The sequence below is a fragment of the Danio rerio genome, chromosome 21 (genome assembly GCF_049306965.1).
Source record: "Danio rerio strain Tuebingen ecotype United States chromosome 21, GRCz12tu, whole genome shotgun sequence".
NCBI lineage: Eukaryota > Metazoa > Chordata > Actinopteri > Cypriniformes > Danionidae > Danio > Danio rerio.
The window spans coordinates 19,426,532-19,450,757 of NC_133196.1; the positions used below are offsets into that span (position 1 = coordinate 19,426,532).

The window sequence follows — 24,226 nt, forward strand, 5'->3', positions numbered from 1 at the left end:
ACGTTTGTATACAGCAGGTGCTTTCCAGATCAAGAGATCTTTAACAGACATCTTGCAGACGTATACAGACAAATATCTAATACAATAGCATTTCAAACTTTATACCATTAAAAGGGATAAATGAATTATATAATTTCTTATATTAGTATTACTTAATTGTTTAGATTTTTAAAAGGCACATTAACTTCTTTCACATTTACACATAGATCGATAATTGCAATAATTTGACCATAAACAGCTGAAAAAAATTATTGGAAATAAAAATTCATTCTCTGTCACAAGGGGGCGCTTTAGAAGCGCTGAAATATTACGGTTTCCCTAGTAATGACTGTACACAAATCAGCATTATACTGTATGCGACCCAAATGGTCGCAATTTCGAGCCCTGCATTAGCAGCAGCTGTCTGGAGTTGACTATGTTAACTTCAATTAGATGTAATTTCATAACAAGAAAACTCAGTTCACCTTTTGAAAAGCAGTCATCAGCTGCTTCCCCTCATTCTGCCTCCTTTCTTTTTCCTTCTTGTCTTTCTTTTTTGAAAGCCCGATTTGGGCTTTTTGCGCAGCATTATCAGGCTCTAGACTCACTGCGTTACCTGTTTGCCGCCCATAGACGGCTGCCGTCTATGGGCGGACTAAACCATTTCGGTTGTTATCAATATATTTTGAATAATTGAAAAAAAATAATTGAATAAAAAATTGGTGGAATTTCAAAGGGCCCTCTCCCTAGACGGGGCCCTGGGTAGTCAGGTCCACTTTTCCCCCCACTATATATATATATATATATATATATATATATATATATATATATATATATATATATATATATATATATATATATATATATATATAAACACACACACACACACACACATATATATATATATAAATATATATATAAATAAACAAAATGTATATAATTTTAAAATTATTTTGAAGTTCTTACAAGGACGAGGTGAATCACTGTCAAATAATTTAATCGAGTACAACTAAGCCATATCCGCGCGAGTGTGCGCGCGTTCACACTCACACACACACACACACACACACGCACGCACGCACGCACGCACAAACACACACACACACACACACACACACACACGCACGCACGCGCACGCGCACGCACGCACGCACGCGCACGCACACACGATTATCTATCTATCCATCCATCCATCCATCCTGCTAACAGTGTACAGGACACAGGAAATAGGCAAAAGAGAAATATTTATTTGATGATAGACCTCAGTTTCCAAATAACTGACCGCTCAAAAATGTACACAGCTTCCTGTTTTTTTTTCTTTTTTCCTTTTTTCAGGATCCACAGACAGCAGTTGTAATATCTATGACCACATGCAATGGGTTTTGTCCACTACACAAACAGGTACTTAAGCCCCTAAACCAGCAGCACCTTGACCTGAGCCGCACTCCTCCATCACAGCAGACAGCTGTACTCAAGCTAAAACCACATCCCATGCTTTATTAGAGTCCAGCACTCTCCCACTTTCAATTTATGGGTTCAATTTCTGATGGCAACAGCTAAAGGTTTTTCTCAGAGGACTGTATGAGGGACACACATCCATGCACTTATGAAGTTTACAGGTAATGTTCAATATGGGACTGAAGGACCGTTGCTCATAGTGTGAAGGATTTTATACTTCTTCCAGAGGTAAAAACAAGGACGGTTCTTCTTATTATTAAATAATATGAAAATTTAATGTCCAGGTCTGCAGTGTGGTGTCCCATGTTAAAAGGTCTCTGGACAGATAAAGTGCACTTGATGGCTGAGGTTCTTCAGCAGTGGGTTTCCTCATCCAGAACGACAGCAAAACAACTCAATGTCTGCAATATGTAGCACTGTAGCACCAAGTGTCCACCAGTAAGGCAAGATACTGTAATGTGGCAGGCTGCAGATGAGAAACACGCAATGGCAATATGTATGTGCTTGTAAAAGACGACAAAAAAGTCACAAAAACCTCTGGGTATTCATGAAGATCAGTGCAGCATTTCACTTTCCCTTTCAGTCCAAATTGGGACCACTGAGGACGTGGATAGAAAAGCTAATCACAGCATTCAAGGAGACTATTCCTGATACTCCATTGCACGTTAGCGTCCTCTCAGATTAATAGGAAGACATAATGGTGGATGTATCCTTCATTGTCCAAGACATAACACTCTCGGTCAGCTGCTCCTTTTGTTCCAGTGAGATGAGGAGCAGATCTGGTCACTGCTCATTTCAGTCAAAGAAATGTTCACTCTGATGTTGTGTGGTCTTCTGCTTGAATGAGTTGATTGAAAGTGTACAGCCACAGAACAGAGATGCTAATGCTGCAGCCTCATAAAGCAGACGCTGTTGGGAGTGAGAAACATGTAAAAAAAGGCACCGTGTTTCTGGACAGGGCGGATGTACGAGTGTATATGTGCAAGATGAGTCTAAATCCATCTCTTTTTACCTCCATCTCTAAAGGCATTACCATTTACTAAGGCAAAATCTCTCTGTAAAGAAATGCAAAGTGCATCTTTTCTGCTCTCATATATTCTTTGCACAGCTGCCACTGGACCAATGTCCAACGCTGCATTATAATCATAGATATATCTCTTTAATAAATTATATTTATATTTTTATATATATATTTATTCATCCCACCCCGATTATACCACTGTGGCCAGCAGCGCACAGCACATCACAGGTATTACTGTACAAACTTAAAGCCATGCTTGTCCTTTGGCTACTTCAAGGCAAAGTTCTGCTTGGTTCACAGATTCCTCGGACGATGCTGAGAACGAACAGACTCTGAGCAGGTTTCTTCACAGAGATCACACAGACATTCCGAGAAAGGGAGTGGGGGGGGCATATCCGTACATGACGAAATGAGACAGAGGTACAAAAAAAATCATTGTAAAATATGATTCCAGCGAAAAGTCTTCCATGAGGTGATGCCATGGGAAGCAAAGAGTCCTCTCAGACGGCTGCGGATCAGAACGCAATCTGATTGGATGATCTGTGAGCCCAGAGTGTCACTGCACACCCTCCTCATCAACATACGTGGAGGGAAACCATCCAATCTGAATGGAAACATGGACACAATGTGAGAATACACAACTTGAGACTGGCACACTCAGTAATTGTTACCTTTTAATTAAAGGAATGCATTAATCAGGGTTTCAAGTCAAATTGAAGACATTTTAAGACCATTATGAATGACATTTTAGATTTATTTGGGCCAGCTAGTTCTGTAAATAGTTTTTGTATTAATGGAAGATCATCTGAAGGGATTTGTTGCTTTAGTTTTATTTCCCTGATTAGAGAGTTTAATTTGCAGAATTTTGGGTGAAGATGGCTAACAGCTGTTGTGAATAGTATCTCTTTGAAATAAACTTAAATATATAAAAAAGTTTTGGTGATTGGGGGCCGGCTCGATTGGGTAGCTTTACCTGGACATGGGAAAATTAAGACCAGTTTAAAATGATTTAAGACCTACGTCACAATATGTCAATGAATTTAAGATTTTGTTTAATGAAAAATTTCTGAAATGAAATGAAAAGTTTTTGCAGATACCCTGATTTATGTGCATCAGTTTGATCAAATGTAATGTTACTGACAGGATTGGCCAACAGTACATTTAAACAAGCTTTCACAAATGATAAATATGAGATTCATCTTTCTCATCAACACTTCCGATTCTATTTTATATTCCTTGAAAATAAAAATTGCATACCAAATAGGGGTGTAACGGATTACAGTTGATTTGCTATTCATTTGAATCACAACCCACAGTTTGGAAAACACGTGACCCACGTATTAATAAACTATTTTTTACTGGTAGATTAATCCTAAATTTGTAACGATCGCAGAGAGATCGCCTCTCACTTCATTCAAATCACATGTAGGAAAGCATTTAGGCTTTCCTGTGAAATATAATGATGACGAAAGAAGTTGTGGTGAGTAATTAGGAATGAGGTAGTATGCATTCAGTGTAAGCTGCACGATTAATCATTAAAAGATCGAGATCTCAAAATGCACACAACATAAACTATAAATGATGGTGATTTGCATATGTTGAGATTCAGTCTTTATTCTTTAGAGTTAATTATGAAGTTACAAATGGCCCGTTTCCACTGAGATATACAGTACGGTAGAATACGGTTTGGAACAGTCAAATAACACAGAAGTACTGGGGTAACAGTTTATAGTTTAGATATAACCACTGACATTTATGGTTCAGATTAAAATCACTATTATGTGCATTTAACAATGCTCAAAAATGAAGGTTGTAGGCAGAAATTACATTATTTAACTAGTAGGTGATCAGTCAGGCCAGCCATCAAATAAATGCCACTGAATAATTCTTCAAAAATGACAGATCTAGCAATGAAACATGAAGTTTTATGAGTCAATAACTGAATCATTTATTGAAAATGAGACTAAATATACATTTCATACTGCATATACTGTATACATTTAGCATCATCAGCAACAGTAGTAGTAATGATAGTACTGAATAATTTACAAATTTTGTTCAGCTGATTATTTCTTCATTTTATTTTTAATGAAATTACAGGTTCTAGGGTTCTGTTTGATAAAATCAATAGTGTCTTCCAGCACTGTTTTTGTAATAAATAAAAAAAACTAATTACATTTGTCGTCTCCTGTTTTTTTTACTTATATAAAAAATGGTCCGATCCAAGACAAAAAAAAAAAAAAACTACAATTTGATCTGAACTGTGAGATTTGTGATCCATTACACCACTAGTCCCAACACTATGCATTCTCCATTACTTTATTACTGCATCACCGTCTTACACTACAGTAACAATCCCTTTTCTCTATTTGATCCTTTAAAAACGGTTTGCACGCTAGATTAGACTAACCAGGAATTGTGATATTTTTGTTCTCATGTTGCGTTGATTGCTTTCCTCCATTGTCTATTGCTAGATCACTTTGTATGAAAGCGTCTGCACTGCAGTTCCAAATAATTACATTTAAATGCAAATCATTGGCTTGCTTCATTTACCCTGCCGTTGGCTTCTCCTTTCCACCAGCCTTGGTCTCCCCCAATCTTGCTGTAGATCTTGACGATGTCTCCTTCTCGCAGTGACAGCTCTCGCATGTCTCGGGCAGCAAAGTTGTATCGCGCCACAGCTGTGCTGACTACCCTGGGTGTGAATACTGTACAAGCCAACCAAAAGCCCCAGATTAGCGCATTAAACACGGAGGAGCATCATTAGCAGATGAGTGGACACATTATGACACTGTGAGTGAGATGAACTGTAATGACTGAAAGCTTGTGAAAACTGCTCTACTAATAGGCCATTTACACTGGAATTGTATGAATATCTGAAGCTGTAATGGATGGATGCTGGAAACTCAAGCGAGATGGTTGAGAATGGGAGGACATGAAGGGGAATTCGGAAACATGAACGATGTAAGAAGCGCAGTACCTGACCAGAAGGGAGCAGAGCTTTGAGAGGAGAAATTGAGGCCCTGAGGACTAAGGAAGGAGAAGTTGTAGGAAGCACAGGTGGCTGCTGAGACAGGAGAGAGAGAGAGAGAAAGAGAGAGAAAGTGAGAGAGAGAGCACAAAAAATAAATAAAAGAGCAGTGCACAACAGTGTAATGTTTTTCTTCATGTTTTCTTTATCAAATTTAAGACAAGGCAAAAGTGTGTGTGTATAAGGTGTGCATTGATGGATTTGCTCTTCAGTGTTTGGACTTTCAGCAGTGAAATTTAAACCACACTGGACTGAACTAAACTGAATGCAGCACCCAGAAATGCTTTTACAAATCGTCTCCTCCAATATTTTACATTCGAATAAAACTACTATAATGCTACTATACAGATGCTTGCACCGTGCGCCCCTCCTCAGAGTTCTTCTGATACTGTAGGGCCACTGCCAGGCATGGGACGATAACCGATTTCAAAGTTTATCGGGGTTTGGAAAAGTCAAGGTTTAAAACCACCAGAATTTTCTGTTATACTGGTCTTACGTATGTATATGTACAGTTTTTTTTGTGTGGGACTATTTTATTTAGTTTTTAGAGCAACAGTACCTCCAGCAGAAAAGGAGCCTCTACATCAAAAGCCACTGCTCCAAAATATTTGAAATGTTTATTAAAATAAAACATATTGTGTTAAATGTGGGAAAAGTTGTTGTTTTTTACCCAGACATTTAAAAGAACTTAATTTAGAGCAGTAACCACAATACTGTGACACCGTGATAATTTTATGCAAGTTATCTTAGATCACAGGTCATCATAGGTCACAATCTTTGCTTTAAAATTAAGCGACTCTGCATGTAAAAGCTAAAATTACCTGCAATAGGTGAGAAATACAAGCAAAAAGGTAATATAATTATATCAAATGCATTTAAATTTATTTATCATGATGTCCATATATATACTAAGCAGCACAAAAGTTTTAAAAAGTAGAAATGTAATGTTACGTGTATTTATATAGCGCTTTTATTGTGTATGGCCATACAAATCAAGGTGGGGTTCTCCCCATTCCGCCACCAGTGTGCAGCATTTACTAGGATGATGCGACGGCAGCCACAGGACAACGGTAAAAGTGCCCTCACCACACACCAGCTATTGGTGGAGTAGAGGGACAGTGATAGAGCCAATTGAGTGGATGGAGATGATTGAAAGGCCATGATGGAGAAGGGCCAATTGAAGGAATTTGGCCAGGACACCGGCATTACACACCTACTCTTTACGAAAAGTGCCATGAGATTTTTAATGACCACAGAGAGTCAGGACCTCAGTTTAACATCTCATCCAAAAAACAGCCCTCACTGACAGTAGTGTGCTCACTTATATTTAATAATTAAATATATTTAAAAGACTAACAGATAAATAATGTTACAAAGCATTTATATTTTAAATTATTGTTGTTCTTTTGAAGTATTTGTTCATCAAAAAACATTTAAAAAACATTAATGTTTTAATGTTTTGAACACCAAATTATCTTGAAATAATTTATGTAGGATTGTGGGACACATTAAAAAGGAAAAACTAAACACATTTAGCATTGTAATACCATTTTAAACTAAAATATATATAATACTCAATATTTTACTAAATAAATTAGCAAAAGTGAGATAAATATTTGAGAGAGAAAACATCTAAAAAGACCCAAGCTTTTTATGTTTGTACATAATCCTATATTCGCATTACTTTTATACAGTGAACGTCCTGTGTCTTTTCTGTTTCATGGAAGAAGATAGGTTATACTGACAGCGAATGACAAGATTTTCATCTTTGATGAATGACTACTTTAAGTGGCTCTAGGATTAGATAGAGGATCTTCAAACCTTTCAAAGTCACAGCTACTGTCTTTTTGCACTTGCTTAAAAATACCAGTGAGCACCAGTTAAGCTTGACTGGAAGGGGAACAAAAGCCCATCATTTATAATACATCTAATGAAGCATCTGTTTATTGGAACCTATTCAGCTGGCCAAGCAAAACTTGGCCCCAGAAGCCAAAAGCCTCAGTCAGGCCACAGCCTTAGCCAGAGTGGGCGGACCCGTGACTACCAAACCTAAGATGACTGACAGCTGAAATACCAGTGGGCGGAGCCTTCTGAATGTGAGGGCGGGACCAGCTGGTAGGGTTTATTTGTTCAGACCTCGAGAGCGTGTCCAAAAGAGCTGCTTGCCAGAATGGTGGAGGCTCAATAACACATGTGTGCCAGAGAAAGCAAGAAAGCAAAAGGGCGAAAATAGAAAAGACAGAGAGAGAGAAAGAGAAATAGAGAGCAAGAAAAACGTGACAGATAAAAAAAACGAGGAGGATTATGGCAGGGAGTGTTTACCTGGTGAGCGGGTATTGGTGCGAGAGCTTGAGCGTTCCCGGGATTTGTAAGGGTACCGTAATGTTGTGTCCAACAGCTTAAAACTCTCCTTCAGTGAATGACTCTGATAATACTCCACAAGCTCCTGTTACACGTATCAAAAGTTTCAGTTTCATGTTCCAGCTGTTATTACCTTTATCAATGTACTGTAGAAACTTAAACTCCATTTTCGGTAGAAATATCTGTCCTAGCCAGGAAAATAGTTACAGTTTTAGGTAGGCTTGGTTTAGGCTTTAGTTCTGTGCAAATGAAATGCAAATTAAGAGCCGCATTAGCATCACTCATCTTGTTTTCTGGCAGATGTGCAGCATATGGCTTTAAAGATGAACAATTGGATAAAAAAGCAGAAAAGCAGCATAATTTAGAATGCAAATTTTACAATAACATGGAAAAGAATTTGACTTATAGTCTACTGAATTACCATTCAAAGTAAGGTATATGTAGGTGTTCATGATTTTGAAACAATTTTCTTTAGTTATTTCAGTGATGGTAAAACTTAATGTTCAACAGCCATTCAGAACATCACGATTATTCAGTAACATTTCTTATTACTCAATTTTTAAATAGGGTTTCTGCAGGTTTCATTAATACAAATGTAAGTTATACAGAGCTAAACAGTTTTACAGAGCTTATACAGTTACTTACACAGAGCTAAACACTAAGGATTTGTTGTAATAGACCGGTTGGGCCAGAGGAATTGGGGCAAAAAAATCTAATTAACCACATACTTTAATGTGTCTAGTTAGTATAGTTGTATTCACTTTTTTCCAACATTTCTTTTTTAATGACAAGTTTAGCAATGTTAAAAGTATAATTATTATGAATAAAATTACAAAAATATGTATTTGTTTTTTTTTTTGTCCAAATTAATTAATTATAACTCCTATTCAACCTAATGCGTTTCTGACACAAAACCTTATGCTTCATGCCTATTTATAAATATTGTGTCCACTCACCCTTACTTCTGTGAATAGGTTTTGTGTAAATGGAAGATCATGTAAAGGAATGTATTGCTGTTATTACCATGAGGAATTGTGTAATTCTTGGTTAGGGAATTTAATTAAGAGAATTTGCTGTAAAAATGTTTAACAGCTGTTGTGAATCACTTTGCAATAAAAAACTAAAGTATTGATATAAAAAAAACTTGTTATTTTTGGTGATTGGAGACTTTTAAAATTAACCAGTTTAAAATGATTTAAGACATAAACTCAATGTGAATTTAAGACTTTAAGGCCAAACATTTTATTATTAAATATTTAAGACTTTTTAAGACCCCGCGGACACCCTGTTTAAAAGAGTTACGCTTGATATTGATATCTGTTTTGCTTTTTTTAAGATGGTGATAGTTTAAAATAAAATCTTATATTAATAGAAACATTAACATTTATTAGAAATAGAAATTCTAAGATTATTTGCCTTTTTGGTCACTTTTTGTACATTAAAGAAAATATTTTGGCAATAAATTAGTATGTTAAGCAATTGATCCAAGTGAATAAATTGCAAGTTGTTTTTTTGAGTGCAGTCTTCACTGTGCAACTTAATAAAACTCCTTAATAATATTGACTGTGAGAGGCTTCTCTTACCAAGAGGCTTTCAAACTTCTTGGCCTCTGTGATGTGAATCCAGTTGTCTTTCTCAATAACTTTAATGTGCTTCACTTCATCATTAAACCTGTTAAAAGAAGAGAAATGTTTCTGCCACTCATTAAATCATTACACTTTTCCTAGGAATACTGCAATGGATCCTTTGTATCGAAGATAGGCAAAATGCAAAATGACTGAATGTTGTATTTACACTTACTTAATGCTGATTGCAAATCTCTCCGCCTCTGCCGTTCTCTCTCGGATAAGATAGGTGCCGCTGCTGTGAGACTTGAGCAGGTTGTCGGCCTGCTGCCGCTCCATGTTTCCTGCAAACCTGAAGCCCACAGGGAAAACACACCTCATACACGAGTCTGTTCTATAGACTCTACATCATTACAGGAACTCTCACAGAGGTCATTACCTCATTAAAAGACAAAGACTCAACATGCCTTGTAATTAGTTTAAAGCTAATCAATCACCATCATTGATTTGAGTTATGACACACACAATTCAGTGCAAATATTACTAAAGACAAACACATCAGCATAGCTGCACTCATCAATTTATAATCGCAATTATATTATTAATGTAATGCACAAGACTATGTAATGTTTAAATGAAATAAATTATGCTGTAGCTTGGAATTGTCAATAGAAAAATCCTTGTGTTCTCAAACAGGATGAAATACCAGGGATAAACGTAGTAATCCGTCTCCCTGGAGGACTGACGGTTGGAAAATGCCTGGAAAGGCTATTAAAAAAAAACAATGAAAACAGTTATTATAGACCATAAGACCAATATTAGTGAAGTGCACTGTATAAAACTTTAGTGTACATATATTTAAAAGAGAGATAAATATTTTATTTCAAAATAATTAGAAAAGTTTTAAACCTGTACCTTAGGGTCTAGACATGGTTTCACACTGGAACTGGGAAAGTAGCCAGTCTTTTGGGTTTGAATGAGCTTACCCTGAGAGGAAAATACAACACGGTGTAAAAATGAATTCATCTACATCAAAGAAACTGAATAAGAACAGCATGCTCCTAAAATAGCTGAGTAAAAGTATAGTTAAGAACAAAGTCTGCATAAACTGCAACAGGTATGATCAAATGGGTCAAATAACCAATTACAGCTGGAGTCAGAATTATTAGCCCCCTATAAATTATTATTTTTATTTTCAAATGTTTTCTAATTGATGTTTAACAGAGCAAGGACATTTTCACAGTATGTCTGATAATATTTTTCTTCTGGAGAAAGTCTTATTTGTTTTATTTCGGCAAGAATAAAAGAAAATTTTAATTTTTTAAAAAACATTTTATTTTGATAGTCTACAGAACAAAACATCGTTATACAATAACTTGCCTAATTATCCTAACCTGCCTAGTTAACCTGATTAACCTAGTTAAGCCTTTAAATGTCACTTTAAGCTGTATAGAAGTGTCTTGAAAAATATCTAGTAAAATAGTATTTACTGTCATCATGGAAAACATAAAATAAATCAGTTATTAGAAATGAGTTATTAAAACTATTATGGTCAGAAATGTGTTGAAAAAATCGTCTCTCCATTAAACAGAAATTAGGGAAAAAAATAAACAGGGGGGCTAATAATTCTGATTTCAACTGTGTGTACTACAAGTATTCAGCACATGGAAAGTGTCAAACTCAGACCAAAGAAATCACTGTAAAAATGTAAGTAATTTGATTTTCTAATATTGTACCTCCCACCATGATGTGTCTGGATCTCCCTTCAACAGTTCAATGACTTCTCCTGTCTGGAAGCAGAGTGGTATCTTGCCAGGCGGGGCCGGAGCACCATGGTAATTTCGGATGGCCACCATTTTTGGACCTTAAAAACACATTGAATCAAATGTGTGATGAAAAAGCATATGCAATCTTATAATTCATATTCCTATAACGTAAACCATTCTCTGAGTTTACTGCATGCATGCATGCACTATACACTAGATGGCAGCAGAGAGCTAAAGTATAACTTCATTAGCTTTTGAGCACTCAGTGTGGTCCATCTCATTTTATGATCTAAATTTTTCATATTGACATAACCTCATTAGTATCACAGAAGAAAGTTACAAAACCACATTTTACTTGTCTTTTTACCTGATTGAGGTAGCCCCGGCTCCTGTCAAAAGCACAAGGGAAATTATGATTTAATGCGCTTCAAAGTGTATTAACGTTTTTATAAGCATATCAGGCATATTGCAAGACATCCCTACAGTGTCTCTCCAAAATGAGGACAAAGTTTAAAATGAAATAATGTAGTAAAGTTTGGTAAAAGTCAGTAAAAGGGAATGATTAATTTATCAGACATTAAGTCTGAGAGCTGAAAGTTTATTAGTACAGGCCACTAAAAACTCACCGAATCATGGGGACCTGAAATAATAATGAAAGAGAGAGAGAGAGAGAAAGCACGGTCAGTGGACTCTTCAATTAGAGCAGATGTAATGTACATGCATTTCTTTGAGAAGCAGCTTTCTGAGAGACACTCACTTATTTTGCAGATGGTAATGATCTCCAGACACTCCTTATGTGCGCCTGTCCCACAGAGAGAACAGTAGTATCCCTGGTAGAAAATACCTCTAAAGAAGGACAGAAAAGTGTGAGAGACAGGTATGTCATGATGTGTCTTTGTGTGAATGCAGATAGAGCCTTGACTCGTGAGACATGTATATCATATGATAATATGCGCTCATGTCCTGAGGTATTAGAGTTCAAAATCATTCAAAGACAACTCAATTTCGTTTCGAGTTTGAGTGATGCTCACCCATGCATAACTTAGCACAAGCTGACAAAACATTACTGAGCAGGTGTTTAAACCCAAGTCAAAAAAAAAAAAAATATATATATATATAATATATATATATATTTGCGCTCTTTGTTTATATAGTGAACTATGTGGCATTCACTATTTACTGGATACTGCGTGAGTCGTTGGAATTTTTAATCACATTTAAAGAACTGGCACGTTTTAAATAACAGGTGTCTTTGTGGAGCAATTCATTGACAAGGCTGAGAAAAGCCCACCCTTGTTACCCGTGGAACGAACAGTGAGAAGTGTTAATGTAGAAATAAATTTAGGGCCCGTGGGCCTAAGTTGGCCTTTGTATCCTTTGATTTGGCCTGCCAGAGGGAAAATGATTGGAAGGGTTGGGGAAGGCCTTTTAAAGAGATTCTCATTTCAACAAACCCTTTGTTTGTTTGTTTTATTTAACTTTTACTTATTAACTTTTTTTTATTGCTAATGAAGTTATAGAAAGAGTATATGCAATTAAGTTTCTGGTGTTGTTTTGGATCATAAAATTAGTTGGAAACAGCAAATAAACATAGTGATATCAAAATTAGTAAAAACTGTAGCAATAGTGTATAAAGCAAGATTTATCCTGGACAATAAATCAATGTATGTATTATATAACACACTTATGTTGCCAAATATGAGTTATTGTGTTGAAATCTGGGGGAATACATATAACTAACATACGATCCTTATGTACAAAGAAAGTCATTGGACTGATAAAAAATGTGGGGTATCTGGGGCATACAAACCCTTTATTTTTAGGTTTAATGATTTGGTTAAATTTAAAACAGCAGTGTATGTTTAAAGCCAGAAATAAATTACTTCTGAAATGCACACAAAAGTTTTTTGAAGAAAGACAAGGGGGATATCATCTGTGAGAAGAACTAAATTAAGAGGTTGAAAACTCCAAAATTGTGTACGTCTGTATGTGGTGTAAAATTATGGAACAGTCTAGAACAGATTCTCAAAATGTCAGGATATCAATCAATTTAACAAGTTAAAACAAATATTTATTATTAAAGGACTATTATGATGAAGAGAGCTGACTGAAAAATAATACAATAAGAAAGGTATGATCAAATTTCAGTTCATGGCTGTTTGCAATACTATTTATATTTGGGTGTATGTTATAAAATGTAAATGTACAAATGGAATCAAACATATAATATGCAAAGGATGCCAAAAGGATAAAATATGTCTCATGCAAAGCTCATATGTCTCATGTAAAAAGAAGAGATAAGTAAAAGAAGAAATAAGTAATAGACAAATGATGGGAAAATATTAAGCTTGTGCTTCATCTCGCTCCATTTCGACCATGTTGAAATGTATTTTTTGTTAAAGAATTTTCATGTATGATATTTCTGTTCAAAATAAATAAATCAAATCAAACTGAAATTGAAGTTCAATTAAATGATTTGTTTAAAATGTACATAATGTCACTTCATGAATAGGGGATAAAGCAGAGGACATCACCGTGCAAATCAAGGCAGGTTTAGCATGACTAGTGTATTCAGCATTGAACTCCAATGTTTTAGAAATAGATTTTTTTATTGGTTTTATTGTAATAAGTTTGTTAAAATAATATACATTTTCAAAAAAATATGAAGTAAATACGGTTGAAGTAAATTTGACAATTTATTTATAAATATTATGAAATAAATTAGGAAATTACTCATGGCAACTTCCTACAGTTTGCTATATTTACTTTCGGCCCACAGCTCTCAATCAAGCTTGGATTTTGGCCCTTCATAAGAAAAGGTTTGGGCACCCCTGACATAGAATATATTGTATCACTTAGCCAACAGTAGCAAACAGACACATAAAACAAAATGATTAATATTAAAACTTGGCAACATTGTCCTGTTTCCTTTGATAGTACAGTTAATCCATTGCAATACACTGACTAAGCTACATTACCGCTGTTAGTTTAGACACTGTAGATAACATTAGTAAGATTTACTGTTTAGATGCGCTCAAAGCATAGCATGCAGAGAACATCAAAGCCATGTAAATGCTACAAGAATATCAAAAATGCTACAGACTTATACAGAAGCATGAATAAAATTAGTCTTCAAAAGGCGACAACCCTCAACCAAGAGTGTCGGATTCTCCTCTCGTCTTTGAACAATCCCATGCACTCAAAAGTGTGTGGATTTCCTTTGGTGTCTGAGAAACGTAAAGCAGCAGTAGCAGCACATCATCTACATTCAGTTGTGTTACTTTGAACTTGCAACATGTGAGTTTAGTGAACAGACAGGTGTGAATGCAAATGGAGTGTTTGTTATAGTTGCTGAAGTTTACATCATTGCTAAAATAAACAATGTATATATTGAGGACATCTTTAAAAGAAATCAGATTGTATGACTTGATAGTATGGACACAGTTAGAGGTTTGAAAAGTAAATGGGATGTGTGTGTAGCATTTAGGTTCTACAGCAGAGATGCACAAACTAGCGTCCGCATGCCAAAGCTGGTCTATAGTAACCTTTGTTTTGGCCCCACATCCCATTTGTGAAGAGAGGAAGAATGATGGAGATAGTTTAGAGAAATTTTATTTAACCTTTTATTTGTTTGCTGTATTGTGAAGCTACAAAAAGCTAGCTCAAATTAAATGTTTCAATATAAATGGTGTCATATAATCAGATTTAGTTCAAAATAGACATACTGTCCCCCGACGGATAGAATAACTAAAAAAATTGATTTGTTGAGCAAATCAATGCAAAGACAAATGCTACTTGACTAGTGTATTCAGCATTGACCTTCACTGCGTTATATATGTAAATGTTTATGTTTTTATTTCAATTAGTTATCATTTAAAAAGTTATACTGGATTGGTTAATAGGATATAAAGTAATGTTGTCTATTTATTTTCTAATTTTATGAAATTACTCATGGCAACTTTAAAGTAAAATAGCTTGCTGTATTTTTCTTTGCCCCACAGCTCTCAACGATGTTTATTTTTTGGCCCTTCATACCAAAAAGTTTGGGCACCCCTGTTCTACAGAGCCTGCACAACAGTTAGCCACACTAACCAGACGAAAACTATAAAAACGCTCCATTGACTTTGTATTGCAGGAAAAATCAAACTACATCTAAATGCTGCTATGCAAAAAGGTGACCTGCAAATAAACGAAAAACCTTTTTCCTTATCCAGGCTTTTGTTGGAAAAATGATCCAATTGAATAGCTCGACGTGAAACACTTTAATACTTACAACTTTCTGACACTTGCAAATAATGTAACTGTGCAGCTTTCTGCTTTATCCACACTGTCCCTGCTTTATCCACAATTTGCAAGTCAAACTGATATATCTTTTTACAAAAAATATCATTTATAAAACTCACATCTGCATATTTGACTTTCCAGTGATAAAATGTTTCTCTCATACAGCCATACTGACTGTCAGGATCCCACACTTTACCCATTCTTCCAGGTGATGCTTCATGTCTATGACCTACATCTACATTTGTCACTCTTAAAAGGCTGGCTTTAAAAGGTTTTAGCTTATAAATTTTTTTTGTTTCGTTTTTTAGCTTGTTTGCTTTCGGGCATCGTTCTGCTTTTTGTAATAAATGCTAGAAATGACAGGGAGGCAGCTTACAGCAAAAGAAAGTCAATGGAGCAGGTTGGATTGTCTCTGTCCAGTGTGGAAGTGGCCTAAACACTGTCTATGATATTCTGGTTCTGGATCTGAGGTATGATTTATGCCTGTAGCACTGTTACATTTAGAGATGTTTTTTTTTTTTAGTTATTGTGATTTTTATATTGTGTAAATGACTTTTTCCCTGTTATTCCTTTTTGTTCACAAAAGTTTTGTTTAAAGATAAATATTTTATTCTTGCTCTTTCTTCATATAGTGAAGTATGTGATATTCACTATCTACTGGATGCTGCATGAGTACATTTCCAATCAAATTTAAACAACTGAAATGTTTTAAATAGCAGGCATCTTTGTGGAGATATTCATTCACAAGGCTAAGAAAACCCACCCTTGTTACCCACGAAATGAATGGTAAGAAGAATTAACGTAGAGTATGTTGTATCATTGAGCCATGCTAGCAAACAGTGTCACATGAAACAAAATGAAGCAGGTTGGATTGCCTAAACACTCTCTATGATATTCTGGTTCCACCTTTAGAATTTAACAAACCAATTTGAGGTATGATTCATGCCCATAGCACTGTTACAATATGTTGACGACATATATTTTTTCAGTTATTGTGATTTTTATATCATGTGAAACAGAGGCCAGACACTTAGATGTTGAGAAAGAAGCTAGAAAGGAACCTTTCTCCAGAGCACTAACTGGGTTTCAGATGATACGAGAGTTGTTGTGATTTGTTGAGATTATTGTCTGACCTGTAGATGACTGGTATTTTAGTTCTGTTGTTGCCACGAGTATTACCACTGTTTGGTAACTTTGAACTTTGATTTCTTTATTTGGCTTTTTTTCCAGGAAACAGTAAGGAGGTGGATGGCCTGCCCTTTTTGTTGGAATTTTTCTCCTGTTTTGAGGTCAGTCAGGGAGTCAGTTTAGTTTTGTTGTTTATTTCCATCATTGTTTTCTTGTGGTTTATTTAGAGGTTTAACCCCCAGACAGAACCCTGTTTTGCTTGTTATTTTGGCTTAATTCCCCTCCTGAAGCAAGTGCTTCCTTGAAACCACTATCTCGTGTGTAACATAAAATTTGTAAATACATCTTTGAACTTTAGAGTACTCTTTTTGTGGTGTTGTGACTGGTCCTGGTTTAGTGCTCTTTATATAAATTAAACTACTGTAATATTTCTGTGTTCAACATAGTCCCCTATACCTGCATTGGATGTAACAGCACAAACATCACTGAAACGTAATATTTAGAGGCTTGTGCAAATTCTACGCATGAGTCACTGTAAAATTGATGCTTGGCTTTGAAAGCAAACTTTTCATGCATTATTACAACAACAACAACAACCATCACCCCCTGTGACTCCATATGTCGGCACAACTAAGCGACACCATTCAACATCCAAACTAATCCCAGGCCAGTTTGCACACAGATTGAAATGTGGAACCGTTTTAATTAGCAGCCAATGTGCACATTGACCTGTGCTGCAGAGTGGCAAATTTAGGTCAGCGCACTATGATTTCACACAAGTCGATACAGCCAATCACTGAAGCAGCTCATGTAATAGAGGTCAGATCAGTAGACCAGCAGAACTAGTAACATGGGTCGAAGCTTGTCTCAGTCAACTGCACCGCCTCTGTAATTTAGTGAGAAGTGGTAAATGTGTACATGTATCCTCACCTCAGCAGCATTTTACAGGCTCTGCAGTTGGTGTTCTTCTCAAACGTGTGCATTTGGAAGTTGTGCTGGTTGGCAGTGGCTCGTTCGGGTTTAATGTTTGACCTGTGTGGATTAATAATCACACTTGATATGGTGATCAAAGAGCATAATAACTGTGTGTTTTTGAAACATGGGGAGGATTTAACATACATGGCCATCTCAAACTGCTCCATCCATTTGCGTTTGGTGTCTTCTGTCTTGCAGAAGAACTGGAAGCCCTGTTTCCCCTGCAGATGGATCAGGTAAAAGCCGTACGACCACTATGGGTGGAGAGAAGATGGTTGATGAATTGAAATTGTGCTAATGGTCATTCACCTGTTTGCCTGTATAGTTTTTTATTTTTATTTCCAATGTTCATGTTTTCGCCTGTCATGCTACAAACACAGCTTTTGTTCCTAGGAATTCACTTCATGCTTTCTTTCTGTATAGACAAGTTTCCTTATGAAACCGGATGTTCTGAAATATTGATCTTAAATATGTTCTAAAAACAAAATATTTCAGCATTTTAGAATATTGAAAAATTTTATTACACATTACATTGTTTACGACGTGTTCTATGATGGCAAATCTGAATTTTCAGCTGCAGCTACTCCAATCTTCAGTGTCACATGATTCTTAAGAAATACTTCTTATTTCCATATTTGCTGATTAAACATTTATTGTTTTAGTTTCTACCCAGAATTGTTTTAAATAAAAATCTCTGTGATGAAACGACTGTTTAAAAAATATATATTTGTATTTAATTTTGTCAGCACAACACTAGGCATAGATCTCATTTACCCCTTTTCCACTGACCTGATTCAGGGTGTTTTCACACTTGGTTCAATTGTCTGGACCAAACCCAGATTTGATTGTCCCCCCTTGCCACCTTTTCGGCTGGTTTCTTCTAAACGCCAGTATGCCTGCATCATTAAGCTGCTGTTTTGTGTACAGCTGTTGCTAGGTGAAGGCCACAAAAGTGGCAAAATGGAGACGTCCGCATATCACGTTCATCATGCTTTTACTAAATATTTTGCTTTGTTACCGAAAGAGCCACTAGTATCTATCTGCTGTAAAAAAATATGATAAATGTACAGAACATCATGCGATGTCTGCAGAAGTGGTTTTTGGTGAAGACAAGCAGACATTATCACTGTTTGCACTGTGTCAGGCCCGCTTGTCCCAAAGGTAGGTGATATACAGACACACATATCAGAAGGGAACTAGACCAGTTCACACAAACCATACCCCAGACCACCTCTTTCAGGTGGACTCGGGTATAGATCGTGGATGCTCACCCAAGTTTGGAAGACAGCGTTCACACTAGCTAAACGTACCATACTCTGACGTCAACCGAACCTAGGTGCGGACCAAATTGCTAGTGTGAAAGCACCCTCATATGTGGGTTCCTGTCTTTCATATGTACATTTTGTGCAAACTAAAGAAAAAACAAAAGTGCTAAAATGTCTATAGAAACAGCAGGACCTGCAATGTATCTTTTAGTCTGGTTATAGCCAGGTAAACAACACATAGCAGTGTTACAGTACATCATTTTTCATTCTCCAAGTCATTGGAAATACGTGGCCAGTTTGTAAAAGGGTCTAGTTCACCTGGCAGAGAACAGGCTGACAAAAGATTCTGCTGCCAGAACCAGAACACAAACCATTCTGGTGGAAAAGAGGTAAAAGACAAAACTTCTATAATTCATGAGATCTTTAAGACACTGAAAAATGCAGATCATGATCAATGCTGAAAATGCATCTCAATGGAGTCTGCACAACAAATATCAGATTGTTGATTTGTAAAAACTGCTGATGCTATTCTGGCAGCATAAAGCTGATGGATCCCTTGAGATGACAGGAAACCGATCGCAACGTCAAAGAAGTGAAATGCACAATCACAGCACGTCAGTGCTTAAAGAACATGAGCATTCAGCTTACCATTTTTCCACTCGACTGGCAGGCATGCAAAGAGATTGAAGGCGGAGAAAGAAAAAACAGAAAGAGAGAGAGAAAGAGACACCCTGTTACACATGCATTCTCATATACATGCAAAAATTCCTGATTGTTAGATTCCTGGAGAATGCATCGACCTCTCTGCATTTACATACACATGCCAGAGCACCGAAGAGGGCAGTACATCATTTCTGATTGGTTGCAATTACAAGCATCATGCTATAACACTCAAGGACAAGCGTATAATGAACGAAATCCATCTGTGCTATTCACCAAGCAAACGATCAGACCGTCCCAATTGCCTTTGCACGTTTAACACATTACGTTAAGATCAGTGCCATAATCAATTTGATAAAACTAATATAATTAGGTATATTTATTCTGAAACAAATCCAATGGCTGGCCAATCGAAGGCCTCTCACCTTTTTCATGTCACGGTTATTCATGGGGTCATCAGACATCTTGTAGAGGTGAAGTTCGATAACCTCTTTTAACTCATAGTTATAACCTTTCCTCTTGCAAACAATCACAACTTTATCAAACAGGAAGATATATCTAGGTAGAGAAAAGGAAGAAATGGATTGAAACACAAATTATTGTGTAGCAAAACAGCCCATTTGATCCTGCTGCAAACAAAAACAAATGGACAGGTGCAGTCTTACCTGTCTTGTTTGGTCCGGTTTACTATAGAGCACACTTTGAGCTCTCCGTCTATCTTTGGCCTACCGTACTCCTCTAGCTTCACCTGCTGTAAATGACACACAAAATTATAATCCATACATTTATATTAGCATAAAGGCCTCAGGAGTTTCATGCACAATGGATGACCTTCTTGCTTGCAATAGCAATTGTGTTACCTTAAGGACATTTCTCTAATATTTATATACCAATTACAGATTTATGCCTCATGTTTTTGTTACAAAATAGTACACTTGCTGCTTTATTAAGAGTCATTAAAGGCACGGCAAAGCCCACAGTGCAGGTCTTTGTCCGTAAGTGGCATGCCTCATTGGCTCATTGATGTTTAGCCGCAGGCGTCATCTGCACCACAGGCCCTCACATAAATAAACCAGAGCTGATACACTGACTCTTATATTAGCTACTGGAAGAGGATACACTGATTTCATTCCTTTTAAACACAGTCCTAAGTGTGCCTGCCTGTGCTTGTGGCCTGGAGGCTTTTTGGGATTTATTTTACTGAACAGAAGTGACAGACGGGGGGCAGGTGGAGGCTTGTAAACAACTAAATGTTTGGGGATAAAGAGGAATTGGCCAGCATGCTGATATGTGCTTGAACTCAGACATTGTAAGTCTTTCAAGTGACAGCAAAGGAGTGCAACTAGATTTGTTAAGGTAATGTGAAGTGATATAAAAATCAACAGGCCCTTGAATAAGCATGACAAGTGGAAATAAATACACATGCAATATATAAAGCATTAACATATTAGGCAAAAAGAGTCATTAATACTACAGGTGATGAAGTACACCGTTATGCTGCATTTACTGCATTGATTATGATCTCCACAAACACTCACTAGATTTTCTATAGAGCTCTGAAATTCACTTATTTTCTTCAGGGTTTCATTGTCTCTTTTCACCTCATTGATATACATGGCCAGGTCCTTCAAAAGACATAGACAAAACACTCATTAAAACACCACTTGATTACCGAAATACTAAGATATATTTACACATTAAGTAATTAATGTTAAGTTATGTTAAGCACAGTTAAATTACAAACCAAAAGCAAACAGTATATGGTAGCTGTATTAGAGTTCACACCTGCATGGCTTCTAGTGCTTCTTTAAGCTGCTGCCTCTCTGGTCGGTCCATAGAGTGACTCACTAACTCCTGCAGACAGACAACATAATGATAAGTTACATATACAAACAAAGCCTGTTTATAGTAAGAAGAGGAAAGATTTTTCAGGTGATTTCTCACTCCAAAAATTTATCTTAAGGAAACATTTTCTTCAAAACTGAAAATAAAATAAAATAAAACAAAAGAATAAAATTGATTGGCAATAGTTTTTGATTGGCAATAGTTCTTAAATATCACAAAATTATTTCTAAAATATTTCAGTTATTAAAGGTCCTAAACACCTATAAAAGAAAGAGTCAAAACCTTAACCTACAAAGACACTGACCTGGTGAACAAATATGGAAAACCACTGGATAAAAATGCTTTATATTTACATTTAATAATTTTGGCAGATATTTATATCCAAAGCAATGTATTACCAATGCTAAAGTGACTTTAAAGCCTTAATTATGTATAGGATGTCCAATCAGTAGTTTCTCTGACATTAATACTTTTAATCATCATTGATGCATTAAATTTTAATATAAATGTTTAATGACTAGTAATGACTATGAAATAAAATTATACATTTTATAATTGAAAATAAAGATCCCATATGAAACCTAACATTGAACATTCTCCTTTGCCATTAAATGAACAAATTTCCTAATTAAATTCTAATAAAATACAAACAATAATAAAGTTGAATTCATTTTTGATGAAATAAATGCAGTCATGGTGAGCATAAGACAATTCTAAACTATATTGTAGATCTTTTTTTTTTTTTTTTAAGTAGTTTTACATAAATATTTTCTACAGTAACATACACTCACTGGCCACTTTATTAGGTACACCTTACTAGTACCGAGTTGGACTCCCTTTTGCCTCAAGAACTGCCTTTATCCTTCATGGCATAGATTCAACAAGGTATAGAAATATTCCACAGAGCTTTTGGTCCATATTGAATCTTCCGTTCCACCATTTCCCAAAGGTGCTCAATTGGAATGAGATCTGGTGACTTTGGAGGCCATTTGAGTACATTGGACTCATTGTCAGATTCAAGAATCCAGTCTAAGATGATTCACTTTATGGCAGGTGGCGTTATCGAAGTAGCCATCAAAAGGTGGGTAAACTTTGATCATAAAGGGAAGGACATGGTCAGCAACAATATTTAGGAAGGCTGTGGCGTTGGCACGATGCTCAATTGGTGCTATTGGGCCCAAAGTGTGCCAAGAAAATATCCCTCATTCCATTACAATCATAGTTGACAGGAGTGGATATTTTCTCTTTTTTGGACCATTCACTGTAAACCCTAGAGCTTCTTACAGCATCGAAATACAATTTTTTATAGCATCTCTATAAAATACAGCATCAAATTGAGAGGTCAATGATGGAGAATTAAGCAGCGATTTTTAGCTGATTGCGATCTGAAACCAAAGCATCTATGCTCAAAAGAGGATATCCTCAAAGAAAGAAGCCTTTTAGGAAACAGCACCTGTCATCTGAACCACAGCAACTCTCCCTAGGTTAGAGTGTATGAAATGGGGTGCGGATAATATGATTTAAGCATGGCTGATTTAAACAGTGTCACTGTATCCACCTCCCAAAGCTCTCTTCCCGCTCTGCTGTGTCCTGCCCGTCTGTCACACGTCACACTCTTTCTCTCTGTATCCATTATTAATGCGTGCTGTGAATTAATGATGGTTTGTATCATGCAGGGCGTCCTGTTTTATACATGATCTCTATTAGCAGTGGCTAGGCAGAGTGGAGAGCCACATGGGTCTTGTTGGATGAGGTAAAAATGATCTGAATGTTTTATAGGATTTAGGGGTTCAGAAGAGGTGCTGCTGCTCTGCTTTTAAACTTTAAATCAAAATAAATGGAAGTTGAACAGGTTCCTTATTTTTTCTTAAACCCTCTCAGTGACGGAGGAGCTGATAAGGGTGTCGATGATGATGAGCGCTTCTCACCTTTAGCAGAAGGTGGTATTTAAGGACCCTCTGCATGGGGACCACCAGGAGATCCTGCAGCTTGAACTTCCCCTCTTGAACCTTCATGGTACACTCCTGTGGAGGAATATTATGACAACAGTTCAACAGAAACTCAAAAGTACTACTGAATACCAAAATCAAAATGGCACTTTACAAAGCTGAAAATGACAGTGCTTCAGGAAATGACATTTTAAAGTGGGGGAAAAGTAAACAACATAAAAAGAATAAACAAAATAAATACAAACAACCTAACAACATACACTCATAAATATACTATTTTATCTATACATAATAATTATATATTGAATAGTAGAAAAAATATTTAGATGTGTGTGTGTGTGTGTGTGTGTGTGTGTGTGTGTGTGTGTGTGTGTGTGTGTGTGTGTGTGTGTGTGTATAAGATATAAGATGCGCAGATCAACAGATGCACAGATATATAATATATGAGATTATATATCAAACAAATTCTCCACCTGCATCTATTCATTTCTCTAATATAGATATTCACTCCTGATCATCACATTAATTATTCTAACTCTTTATTTTAAGTGAGAGGTTAGTGAATTGCTTATTTTTATCAGAAGATTCAGTGGCATTGGAGCTAATCTGTGCAGTGCATCTATAGAAAATATGCTAGTTGCTTTTTATTTGAATGAACATTTATTTATGAAGCAAAAGTTTGGCTTTGCCCAGATTGGCCTCCATTTTCTTATTAAAACAAACACCGGCTTTACTTCCTTCAGACTTTAATGGGAATGTCACTGTTGCTCTCATTACAACACACAAACTATATCCTATGTTTAGCCCAAGCATTGACTTGTTAATTGCTTCGCCTAAATGCTCCCACACTGTTCTCTTCTTGCCTTTCATTTTTGTTTTAATTGTCCCTTTTTTATTTTCTCTCAGATCTTTCACCTCCATTTCAGCCCAAAAACACAG

The 24,226-nt window shown here is 36.2% G+C and overlaps 1 protein-coding gene across 10 annotated transcripts in view; it reads right to left on the reverse strand.

Annotated features, from left to right (window-relative positions):
- Nucleotides 1–1,206: 1,206 nt before the first annotated feature.
- vav2 (vav 2 guanine nucleotide exchange factor) overlaps nucleotides 1,207–24,226 on the reverse strand; it is a 238,597-nt gene continuing 215,577 nt past the window's right edge. For 2 of the 10 annotated variants that reach the window (XM_009295357.5, XM_017352942.4), the window contains 20 exons: nucleotides 23,267–23,362; nucleotides 21,279–21,347; nucleotides 21,032–21,118; nucleotides 20,159–20,244; nucleotides 19,919–20,051; nucleotides 19,482–19,496; nucleotides 17,713–17,822; nucleotides 17,524–17,625; nucleotides 11,939–12,027; nucleotides 11,808–11,821; nucleotides 11,549–11,570; nucleotides 11,152–11,279; nucleotides 10,331–10,402; nucleotides 10,122–10,183; nucleotides 9,651–9,767; nucleotides 9,434–9,521; nucleotides 7,812–7,935; nucleotides 5,439–5,525; nucleotides 5,012–5,166; nucleotides 1,207–3,062 (listed from right to left, as the gene is read on the reverse strand). In XM_009295357.5, the coding sequence (XP_009293632.2) occupies nucleotides 3,015–3,062; nucleotides 5,012–5,166; nucleotides 5,439–5,525; nucleotides 7,812–7,935; nucleotides 9,434–9,521; nucleotides 9,651–9,767; nucleotides 10,122–10,183; nucleotides 10,331–10,402; nucleotides 11,152–11,279; nucleotides 11,549–11,570; nucleotides 11,808–11,821; nucleotides 11,939–12,027; nucleotides 17,524–17,625; nucleotides 17,713–17,822; nucleotides 19,482–19,496; nucleotides 19,919–20,051; nucleotides 20,159–20,244; nucleotides 21,032–21,118; nucleotides 21,279–21,347; nucleotides 23,267–23,362 (1,704 nt within the window). In that variant the 3' untranslated portion in view covers nucleotides 1,207–3,014. Of the gene's footprint in view, nucleotides 3,063–5,011; nucleotides 5,167–5,438; nucleotides 5,526–7,811; nucleotides 7,936–9,433; nucleotides 9,522–9,650; nucleotides 9,768–10,121; nucleotides 10,184–10,330; nucleotides 10,403–11,151; nucleotides 11,280–11,548; nucleotides 11,571–11,807; nucleotides 11,822–11,938; nucleotides 12,028–15,919; nucleotides 17,626–17,712; nucleotides 17,823–19,481; nucleotides 19,497–19,911; nucleotides 20,052–20,158; nucleotides 20,245–21,031; nucleotides 21,119–21,278; nucleotides 21,348–23,266; nucleotides 23,363–24,226 lie in introns of those variants that run through there. The other 8 variants (XM_009295358.5, XM_068216025.2, XM_009295356.5 and 5 more) reach the window with 7 other exon arrangements.